We start from the raw sequence: 12,215 nt of genomic DNA, 5'->3' as shown, positions 1-12,215 counted from the left end.
ATCACCTCCCCATTTGCGCCCTTCACTGAAGTTCCCATTTGCTCCCTTGTCTTACGCACTTTATTTACCTCCTTCCAGAACATCTTTTTATTCTCCCTAAAATTTAATGATACTCTCTCACCCCAACTCTCATTTGCCCTTTTTTTCACCTCTTGCACCTTTCTCTTGACCTCCTGTCTCTTTCTTTTATACTTCCCCCACTCAATTGCATTTTTTCCCTGCAAAAATCGTCCAAATGCCTCTCTCTTCTCTTTCACTAATACTCTTACTTCTTCATCCCACCACTCACTACCCTTTCTAATCAACCCACCTCCCACTCTTCTCATGCCACAAGCATCTTTTGCGCAATCCATCACTGATTCCCTAAATACATCCCATTCCTCATACAGACGACTGAGGACTGTGGGGGGATGGTATAATGATGGGGTTAGTTTTTTATATATTTTCTCCCATGCAGATGACTGAAGATTGTGGGGGATGGTATAATAATGGGGATCAGTCAGTTGTATTTAGATCCTATTATCATTGACTAGATCACTTCCATGAAATAGAATAATATACTTTTATTTTGTGCTACAGAAAGGAATGTCTCTATTAAATGTCCTGTCATCCTCCAGAGGCGAAGATATGGCCATCACAAAAGAGGATGTGGCAGTTATCCAAGCCAACCAAGCTGGTCAGAGGTTCACCGGGGCACTACACACACACGAACACACCCTCCATGCCCTGGTGAAGCATGGCTGCACTATGGTAAGCCTGCATGACCTTCATGCACACCTCCACACGTCTGTCATGCCATGCGCTGATATGCCTCAGGGAGATGATACCACCAGCACGCACAAACTGGCGGGCTGGCTTGGGGTGAATTTAAATGGGGCGAGTTTTTGTTATTTTTCTGAATATGGCGGGATTATTTGTAACCCCAGGATTGGGCAGATTTGAAGGATTTGTAGAAGATAGTGAATCATTAATAAGTACTGAAGTTAATACAAGAAGTGAAAAAAATATGATAGGCTTTTCTCACCCTGGTTTTGGTGGGTTAAGGCTAGAGGGAAGGGAACAAAGGATGAGGAAAACTGAAACAAAAATAATAATAGAAATGGGAAAAAGACATGAAATAAATTCTAATTTTTTGGCAATGTTCCTTGTGTATGGCAGGCTTTCATGTTTGGGCTGCAAAGTGGCCCACTTCATTAATGGGGTCTGCTTTTTATAATTAGCCTGATTTCGAAGAAAAGAGAAAACTACCAATGAATTGGCTCTATTGCTTATGGTTTCTGTGGAACGATTCTGACCTCCCTGGCAAACAAGTGCATTTGCAAAATGGTATTATTACTGGAATGGTATTACTACTGTTTTGGACATACAACGAATTTGATTTAGGTTAGGTTTGATTAGGTTAGCTTGTATTACTACTGTTTTGGACTTACAACGAATTTGATTTAGTTAGGTTATGTTTGATTAGGGTAGGTTGTATTACTACTGTTTTAGACATACAACGAATTTGATTTAGTTAGGCTAGGTTAGGTTTGATTAGGTTGGGTTGTATTACTCCTGTTTTGTACATACAACGAATTTGATTTAGTTAGGTTAGGTTAAGTAAGGTTTGATTAGGTTAGGTTGTATTACTACCATTTTGGACATACAATGAATTTGATTTAGTTAGGTTTGGTTTGGTTGAAATTGATTTCATGATGGTTTCTGATGTCTTTTGAATGATTCTGGCCTTCATATCCCTTGTGAAAACATGGATGTTCGAAAGTAGTAATTTTACCACAAGATTTTTTTTGCCATGTGACAGAAAAATGTCTAGGGGTGTAGGTGGGACATGTTGGTGGTGGCAGTGGTGTAGATGGTGACTGTTTAGGTGGGGCATCTCTTAAGTCTTGTTACTGATGGTGGCATAGGTGGGACATCAAGCAGGCTGGTAATGTGTTGATGGGACTTCCAGAAGATGGTTGATTGGTGGTAGTGTACGTGGGACACGTAGCAGGCTGATGACTGGTAGTGGTGTAGATGGGACATCCAACTAGCTGGTTAGGTTTAGATGATGGTATAGGTGGGATGTCAAACATGCTGGTAAATGATAGTGGTGTAGGTGGAACATATAGCAGACACGTAGCGGGCGGTGGTGTACGTGGGACATCTTACAGGCTGGTAATTCGGTGTAGGTGGGATGTTTGGCGGGCTGGTAACTAATGGTGTAGATGGGACATCTGGCAGGTTGTTAACTGTTGGTGGTAGTGGCAGTGTAGGTGGGACATCTAGCTAGGTGGTAACTGTTGGTGGTAGTGGCAGTGTAGGTGGGACATCTAGCAAGGTGGCAACCATTAGTGGTAGCAGCAGTGTAGGTGGGACATCTAGCTAGGTGGTAACTGTTGATGGTAGTGGCAGTGTAGGTGGGACATCTAGCTAGGTGGTAACTGTTGGTGGTAGTGGCAGTGTAGCTGGGACATCTAGCTAGGTGGTAACTGTTGGTGGTAGTGGCAGTGTAGGTGGGACATCTAGCAAGGTGGTAACCATTAGTGGTAGCGGCAGTGTAGGTGGGACATCTAGCTAGGTGGTAACTGTTGGTGGTAGTGGCAGTGTAGGTGGGACATCTAGCTAGGTGGTAACTGTTGGTGGTAGCAGAAGTGTAGGTGGGACATCTAGCTAGGTGGTAACTGTTGATGGTAGCGGCAATGTAGGTGGGACATCTAGCTTGGTGGTAACTGTTGATGGTAGCGGCAGTGTAGGTGGGACATCTAGCTAGGTGGTAACTTTCTGTGGTAGCAACAGTGTCGGTGGGACATCTAGCTAGGTGGTAACTGTTGGTGGTAGTGGCAGTGTAGGTGGGACATCTAGCAAGGTGGTAACCATTAGTGGTAGTGGTAGTGGCAGTGTAGGTGGGACATCTAGCTAGGTGGTCACTGTTGGTGGTAGTGTAGGTAGGTCATGTAACATGCCGTTAACTCAGTGGTGGTCCTGCAGGTGGGGAACGTAGAGGTGGCTGCTCTGAGTGGAGAAGTAACAGCTGTGGTGGAGAGTGAGGCACGAACCCAAGCCTGGAGACACAGCCAGCAGCAGGACCTGCAGCAAACACAAGATGCCCTTAACAAGATGCAAGAGGCGTGGGAGGCAGCTGTCCACTTGACCTTACCTGAAGATCTCCATCAAACTCTGTGCCAACTCAAAGGTCAGTCAGTACTGAACCAGAGATTACTATGTCTTGATGTCATTAAATTGTATGGCTCTAAATGGCCAGTGGCATTTTGGCCTCCCAATCTTCCAAACTCCGGGTCCAAAGATGGCTTCCTTTGTGTATCAAGTAAGGCTTTGATATCTGTAGCTTAAGGTTTACTTCATCAGACGGGTCATCATATCTCATATCACACTTCCACATTACGTCAGTAAGTTATAACATCAGAATCTTGGATGTTCGTGTGTGTGTGTGTGTGTGTGTGTCAGTTTGTCAGATTCAATATTTGTTTGTCATTCAGCAGATGAGTTTGTGGGTATGAGCTTAAATGTTTATATCCACACTGAAGTTATCATCTGCCATCTCAGAGGTTGATCACATAACATTAGATGGATGACTGGTGGTGGAGCATTTAGCGTTCTTGACCATGATGCGTTCATAGGTTGCCCAGGCTCATTTGCACAGGTTCGAATCTTGCTTGTGGCAGTCGGTCCACAGTCTACCCAGGTGTTCATACACACACACACACACACACACACACACACACATATATATTTATTTATTTATTTATTATACTTTGTTGCTGTCTCCTGCGTTAGCGAGGTAGTGCAAGGAAACAGACAAAAGAATGGCCCAACCCACCCACATACACATGTATATACATACACGTCCACACACACACACACACATACATACCTATACATCTCAACGTATACATTTATGTACACAGACAGACGTATACATATATACACATGTACATAATTCATACTGTCTGCACTTATTCATTCCCGTCGCCACCCCACTACACATGAAATTACAACCCCCTCCCCCCCCTCATGTGCACAAGGTAGCGCTAGGAAAAGACAACAAAGGCCACCTTCGTTCACACTCAGTCTCTAGCTGTCATGTATAAAGCACTGAAACCACAGTTCCCTTTCCACATCCAGGCCCCACAAAACTTTCCATGGTTTACCCCAGACACTTCACATGCCCTGGTTCAATCCATTGACAGCATGTCGACCCCGGTATACCACATCGTTCCAATTCACTCTATTCCTTGCACACCTTTCACCCTCCTGCATGTTCAGGCCCTGATTACTCAGAATCTTTTTCACTCCATCTTTCCACCTCCAACTTGGTCTCCCACTTCTTGTTCCCTCCACCTCTGACACATATATTCTCTTGGTCAATCTTTCCTCACTCATTCTCTCCATGTGGCCAAACTATTTCAAAACACCCTCTTCTGCTCTCTCAACGACACTCTTTTTATTACCACACATCTCTCTTACCCATTCATAACTTACTTGATCAAACCACCTCACACCACATATTGTCCTCAAACATCTCATTTCCAACACATCCACCCTCCTCCACACAACTCTATCTATAGCCCACGCCTCACAACCATATGACATTGTTGGAACCACTATTCCTTCAAACATACCCATTTTTGCTTTCCTAGATAATGTTCTCGACTTCCACACATTTTTCAATGCTCCCAGAATTTTCGCCCCTTCCCCCACCCTATGATTCACTTCCGATTCCATGGTACCATCCGCTGCCAAATCCACTCCCAGATATCTAAAACACTTCACTTCCTCCAGTTTTTCTCAATTCAAACTTACCTCCCAATTGACTTGTCCCTCAACCCTACTGAACCTAATAACCTTGCTCTTATTCACATTTACTCTCAGCTTTTTCTTTCACACACTTTACCGAACTCAGTCACCAGCTTATGCAGTTTCTCACCTGAATCAGCCACCAGCACTGTATCATCAGCAAACAACAACTGACTCACTTCCCAAGCTCTCTCATCCACAACAGACTTCATACTTGCCCCTCTTTCCAAAACTCTTGCATTCACCTCCCTAACAACCCCATCCATAAACGAATTAAACAACCATGTGTGTGTATGTGTGTGTGTGTGTGTGTGTGTGTGTGCTTCCCTTCATCCATTCTCGACGCCACCCCACTTCACAGGAAATAGCATTGCCACCCCCTGCATCAGTGAGGTAGCACCTCGAAAACAGACAAAAATGCCACACCCGCTCACACTCAGTCTCATCATCGGCGAACGATTGACTCACTTCCCAAGCCCTCTCATCCCCAGCAGACTGCACACTCGCCCCTCTCTTCAAAACTTGCATTTACCTCCCTAACCACCCCATCCATAAACAATTTAAACAACCATGGAGACATCACACACCCCTGCCGCAAACCGACATTCACTGAGAACCAATCACTTTCCTCTCTTCCTTAAGCCTTACACGTTAAAAACTTTTCACTGCTTCTAGCAACTTGCCTCCCACACCATATATCCTTAATACCTTCACAAAGCATCTCTATCAACCCTATCATATGCCTTCTCCATATCCATAAATGCCACATACAAATCCTTCTTTCTTTTTCTTTTTCAAACTATTCGCCATTTCCTGCATTAGCAAGGTAGCGTTAAGAACAGAGGACTGGGCCTCTGAGGGAATATCCTCACCTGGCCCCCTTCTCTGTTCCTTCTTTTGGAAAATTGAAAAAAGAAAAGAAAGAGGGGAGGATTTCCAGCCCTCCACTCCCTCCCCTTTTAGTCACCTTCTGCAACACGCAGGGAATACGTGGGAAGTATTCTTTCTCCCCTATCCCCTATACACCCCTCCTGGCCCTCTACAGTATGTCCTACCACAGCCCCTAGCCTTAATTTCTTACAGCAATCAAATATGCTTACACAACAACTGTAGCAAGTACAACATTAACAAAAATATGTGGTAATTATAATAAGGATGAGAATATAAAACAAAACTATTTCACATAACTTTGGTGTAAGACAAGTCTCTTTGGCAGTACATGAAAGGAACTGAATAAAAGTGCAAAAGCTCACACTAACTTGGGATGCTTCAAGTTCCCATGAAATATTATGGCAGTACTAACAGGCCAATGAACCTTGCATATTCATGCACCTGACCATCTACAATTGGCACCATTCTTAAGAGCACCTATGAAATATACATTGCCATCAAAAGCTATCAATCTAAACTGTGTGTTACTGTCCAGTTGAAGTGAAGTGACCACAAACTGCAACATGGTGCATGTTATGGATTTTGACTCTTCCGTCCTATGACATGCCCATGACCACAAAAAAAGCTTTAATCACACTAACACCACTTTGCTCATAATTGGCAAGCTGCTTGTGAGTACTTGCCTAGCATGAGCTACTTGATGTTGAGTCAGTGGGTATGCTAAAGTACAAGTGGGAGTAGATTCTGCTTGTGCTACTATAGAAATGGCAGCCATGAGGCTAGCTACTGTCCCCGTTCAATCTGACCCCGGTATGGTGGTTTATTTCCTGAAGGTATCAAAAACTGATCTCTTGGGAGTTGACCCTGACTTGGAAGTTCATAGTTTGAACTAAGGGGACTACCTGCCAGTCCCATATGACCTGACCCTGGATTGGCTGTTTCATAGTCTCGACTATGGAGTCTACCTGCCGGTTCATTATATGAATGAGGCAATTTTAAGATCTCAGTTGAAAGGAATACATGTTAGTCACATTGACTTAACGTGACCCTGGAATGATAGTTTACAAATCTCAAATGAGAGGATCACATGACATGGCCCTAGCTTGGTAGTTTCATGGTTGTAATTGAGGGAGCTACCCATCAATCTCAAAAGACCTGATCCTGGCCTGATAGTTTTGTCTCAACTGAGGGGACTACCTGCCAGTCTCATATGATTTGACCCTTTGTTTGGTAGTTTCAAGGTCTGAACTGAGAGGACCACATTTTGCTCTCAAGTGATTTGACATTTCTTGTTTCAAGATGTGAACTTGGAAACCAGCAAATCCTTCTGCTTTACTAAATATTTTCACGTATATTCAAAGTAAACACCTGATCCACACATCCTCTACCACTTCTAAAACCACATTGCTCTTCCCCAATCTGATGCTCTGTACAAGCCTTCACCCTCTCAGTTAATACCCTCCCATATGATTTCCCAGGAATACTCAACAAACTTATGCTTCTGTAGTTTGAACTCTCACCTATGTACCCTTTCAGTTTGTACAATGGCACTATGCATGCATTCCACCAATCCTCAGACACATCACCATGATCCATACATACATTGAATATCCTTCCCAACTAATCAACAACACTGTTACCCCCTTTCTTAATAGATTCAACTCTAATACCATCCAAACCCACTGCCTTGCCAGATTTCATCTTCTGCAAGGCTTTCACTACCTCATCAATCTTCACTGAACCATTCTTCATGACCCTCTCACTTTGCTCACCACCTCAACCAAAACACCCTACATCTGCCACTCTGTCATTAAACACACTTAACAAACCCTCAAAATTCTCAAAATACACAAAAAGAAGTTAGCATTAAAAGCTAAATATGACTTAGCTTAGTCTGCTAATGATAAATAGTCAGCTTAGATGTAGAGACAAGTAGAGGAGGAGGGTTAAGGAAGAGTAATCACATTTAACAGAGTAAAAGATAAAGAATGAAATGAGAGGCAGATATTACAAAAATATGTCTTAATTGCTGTCTGACTTTCATGTTCATTACAGTATACTTAAAAATGGAGAATTTTGTCCTTTAAGATCTTGTACCAGTCACTGAATACTGTCAGACGTAAAGCTACCTGTGCTGCAGTAAGTTAAACCCTGTGGAACTCCTAGTCAAACATCTCCACACATGAAGATGTTCCTCCCTTGTCTGGGATGATTGTATATAATTATCTCATCACATCTCCCTCCACTTCAGTATTCGTTTGGATGGTCTCTTTCTTACCCCTGGTACTTTGGTGCCTCCTACCCTTTCCTGCCTGGCAGAGTGGAGCCAGGAGCTAACTGACCAGAAGGTAAAGGTGATAGAGGGTCTGCGGGAGGAGCTTCGTGCCCTGGACACCGCTTACACCAACGAACTCCTGCAACACACTCACGAGAGGTCGGAACTCCTGCGACGCATCACTGAGCACGTCACAGAGTTGCACCAGGCCTACCGCACATCACTGAGGGACGTGCAGGTAAGACTTGAGGCCAGGAAGTACTGTGGCCAGTAGATGACATATATAAACAAATACATAAACACAGAGAGACTTATAGATTGGCTCACAGACGTAAAATTAGGTTCATGGGGGCAAATAATGAGAACACTTGAGGAAGCAGGAAATATCTTAAGTTTGCCTGATATTATGATGTGGAAACTGGATGTTTAAGTCTTATATAGCTTGTGGTATGAATCATTGTTTTGTTGGATTTAACAGCCAGCGAGTCTTGGAAAGAGGGGCAAGTATGAAGTCTGTTGGGGATGAGAGAGCTTGGGAAGTGAGTCAGTTGTTGTTCGCTGATGATACAGCGCTGGTGGCGGATTCATGTGAGAAACTGCAGAAGCTGGTGACGGAGTTTGGTAAAGTGTGTGGAAGAAGAAAGTTAAGAGTAAATGTGAATAAGAGCAAGGTTATTAGGTACAGTAGGGTTGAGGGTCAAGTCAATTGGGAGGTGAGTTTGAATGGAGAAAAACTGGAGGAAGTGAAGTGTTTTAGATATCTGGGAGTGGATCTGTCAGCGGATGGAACCATGGAAGCGGAAGTGGATCATAGGGTGGGGGAGGGGGCTAAAATTTTGGGAGCCTTGAAAAATGTGTGGAAGTCGAGAACATTATCCCGGAAAGCAAAAATGGGTATGTTTGAAGGAATAGTAGTTCCAACAATGTTGTATGGTTGCGAGGCGTGGGCTATGGATAGAGTTGTGCGCAGGAGGATGGATGTGCTGGAAATGAGATGTTTGAGGACAATGTGTGGTGTGAGGTGGTTTGATCGAGTAAGTAACGTAAGGGTAAGAGAGATGTGTGGAAATAAAAAGAGCGTGGTTGAGAGAGCAGAAGAGGGTGTTTTGAAATGGTTTGGGCACATGGAGAGAATGAGTGAGGAAAGATTGACCAAGAGGATATATGTGTCGGAGGTGGAGGGAACGAGGAGAAGAGGGAGACCAAATTGGAGATGGAAAGATGGAGTGAAAAGATTTTGTGTGATCGGGGCCTGAACATGCAGGAGGGTGAAAGGAGGGCAAGGAATAGAGGGAATTGGAGCGATGTGGTATACAGGGGTTGACGTGCTGTCAGTGGATTGAATCAAGGCATGTGAAGCGTCTGGGGTAAACCATGGAAAGCTGTGTAGGTATGTATATTTGCGTGTGTGGACGTGTGTATGTACATGTGTATGGGGGGGGGGTTGGGCCATTTCTTTCGTCTGTTTCCTTGCGCTACCTCGCAAACGCGGGAGACAGCGACAAAGTATAAAAAAAAAAAAAAAAATATATATATATATATATATATATATATATATATATATATATATATATATATATATATATATTTATTTCTATCCCTGGGGATAGGGGATTAAGAATACTTCCCACGTATTCCCTGCGTGTCGTAGAAGGCGACTAAAAGGGGAGGGAGCGGGGGGCTGGAAATCCTCCCCTCTCGTTTTTTTTTTTTTTTTTTTTTTTTTTTTTTTTTTTTCCAAAAGAAGGAACAGAGAATTGGGCCAGGTGAGGGTATTCTCTCAAAGGCCCAGTCCTCTGTTCTTAACGCCACCTCGCTAATGCGGGAAATGGCGAATAGTTTGAAAGAAAAGAAAAGAATATATTTATTTATTTTCTTTTTTTGCTTTGTCGCTGTCTCACGCGTTTGCGAGGTAGCGCAAGGAAACAGACGAAAGAAATGGCCCAACCCACCCCCATACACATGTATATACATACGTCCACACACGCAAATATACATACCTACACAGCTTTCCATGGTTTACCCCAGACGCTTCCCATGCCCTGATTCAATCCACTGACAGCACGTCAACCCCGGTATACCACATCGATCCAATTCACTCTATTCCTTGCCCTCCTTTCACCCTCCTGCATGTTCAGGCCCCGATCACACAAAATCTTTTTCACTTCATCTTTCCACCTCCAATTTGGTCTCCCACTTCTCCTCGTTCCCTCCACCTCCGACTCATATATCCTCTTGGTCAATCTTTCCTCACTCATTCTCTCCATGTGCCCAAACCATATCAAAACACCCTCTTCTGCTCTCTCAACCACGCTCTTTTTATTTCCACACATCTCTCTTACCCTTACGTTACTTACTCGATCAAACCACCTCACACCACACATTGTCCTCAAACATCTCATTTCCAGCACATCCATCCTCCTGCGCACAACTCTATCCATAGCCCACGCCTCGGAACCATACAACATTGTTGGAACCACTATTCCTTCAAACATACCCATTTTTGCTTTCCGAGATAATGTTCTCGACTTCCACACATTCTTCAAGGCTCCCAGAATTTTCGCCCCCTCCCCCACCCAATGATCCACTTCCGCTTCCATGGTTCCATCCGCTGCCAGATCCAATCCCAGATATCTAAAACACTTTACTTCCTCCAGTTTTTCTCCATTCAAACTTACCTCCCAATTGACTTGACCCTTAACCCTACTGTACCTAATAACCTTGCTCTTATTCACATTTACCCTTAACTTTCTTTTTTCACACACTTTACCAAACTCAGTCACCAGCTTCTGCAGTTTCTCACATGAATCAGCCACCAGCACTGTATCATCAGCGAACAACAACTGACTCACTTCCCAAGCTCTCTCATCCCCAACAGACTTCATACTTGCCCCTCTTTCCAAAACTCTTGCATTCACCTCCCTAACAACCCCATCCATAAACAAATTAAACAACCATGGAGACATCACACACCCCTGCCACAAACCTACATTCACTGAGAACCAATCACTTTCCATGGTTTACCCCAGACGCTTCACATGCCTTGATTCAATCCACTGACAGCACGTCAGCCCCGGTATACCACATCGCTCCAATTCACTCTATTCCTTGCCCTCCTTTCACCCTCCTGCATGTTCAGGCCCCGATCACACAAAATCTTTTTCACTCCATCTTTCCACCTCCAATTTGGTCTCCCTCTTCTCCTTGTTCCCTCCACCTCCGACACATATATCCTCTTGGTCAATCTTTCCTCACTTATCCTCTCCATGTGCCCAAACCACTTCAAAACACCCTCTTCTGCTCTCTCAACCACGCTCTTTTTATTTCCACACATCTCTCTTACCCTTACGTTACTCACTCGATCAAACCACCTCACACCACACATTGTCCTCAAACATCTCATTTCCAGCACATCCATCCTCCTGCGCACAACTCTATCCATAGCCCACGCCTCGCAACCATACAACATTGTTGGAACCACTATTCCTTCAAACATACCCATTTTTGCTTTCCAAGATAATGTTCTCGACTTCCACACATTCTTCAAGGCCCCCAGAATTTTCGCCCCCTCCCCCACCCTATGATCCACTTCCGCTTCCATGGTTCCATCCGCTGCCAGATCCACTCCCAGATATCTAAAACACTTCACTTCCTCCAGTTTTTCTCCATTCAAACTCACCTCCCAATTGACTTGACCCTCAACCCTACTGTACCTAATAACCTTGCTCTTATTCACATTTACTCTTAACTTTCTTCTTCCACACACTTTACCAAACTCAGTCACCAGCTTCTGCAGTTTCACACATGAATCAGCCACCAGCGCTGTATCATCAGCGAACAACAACTGACTCACTTCCCAAGCTCTCTCATCCCCAACAGACTTCATACTTGCCCCTCTTTCCAAAACTCTTGCATTTACCTCCCTAACAACCCCATCCATAAACAAATTAAACAACCATGGAGACATCACACACCCCTGCCGCAAACCTACATTCACTGAGAACCAATCACTTTCCTCTCTTCCTACACGTACACATGCCTTACATCCTCGATAAAAACTTTTCACTGCTTCTAACAACTTGCCTCCCACACCATATATTCTTAATACCTTCCACAGAGCATCTCTATCAACTCTATCATATGCCTTCTCCAGATCCATAAATGCTACATACAAATCCTTTTGCTTTTCTAAGTATTTCTCACATACATTCTTCAGAGTGGGGTGCCTAAATGTGTGTGGATGTAACCAAGA

The 12,215-nt window shown here is 43.9% G+C and overlaps 1 protein-coding gene across 3 annotated transcripts in view; it reads left to right on the top strand.

Moving 5' to 3' along the window:
- LOC139745719 (dynein regulatory complex protein 1-like) overlaps positions 1-12,215 on the top strand; it is a 94,328-nt gene that overhangs the window by 4,689 nt on the left and 77,424 nt on the right. For all 3 annotated transcript variants that reach the window (XM_071656178.1, XM_071656177.1, XM_071656176.1), the window contains exons 2-4: positions 618-750; positions 2,971-3,175; positions 8,008-8,201. In XM_071656178.1, coding sequence (XP_071512279.1) covers positions 618-750; positions 2,971-3,175; positions 8,008-8,201 — 532 coding nt within the window. The remainder of the gene's footprint in view (positions 1-617; positions 751-2,970; positions 3,176-8,007; positions 8,202-12,215) is intronic.

The sequence above is a fragment of the Panulirus ornatus genome, chromosome 62 (assembly GCF_036320965.1).
Source record: "Panulirus ornatus isolate Po-2019 chromosome 62, ASM3632096v1, whole genome shotgun sequence".
Taxonomy (NCBI): Eukaryota; Metazoa; Arthropoda; class Malacostraca; order Decapoda; family Palinuridae; genus Panulirus; species Panulirus ornatus.
Note: the sequence above shows the minus strand (reverse complement) of the source record. Positions and strands in the feature narration are given on the sequence as shown.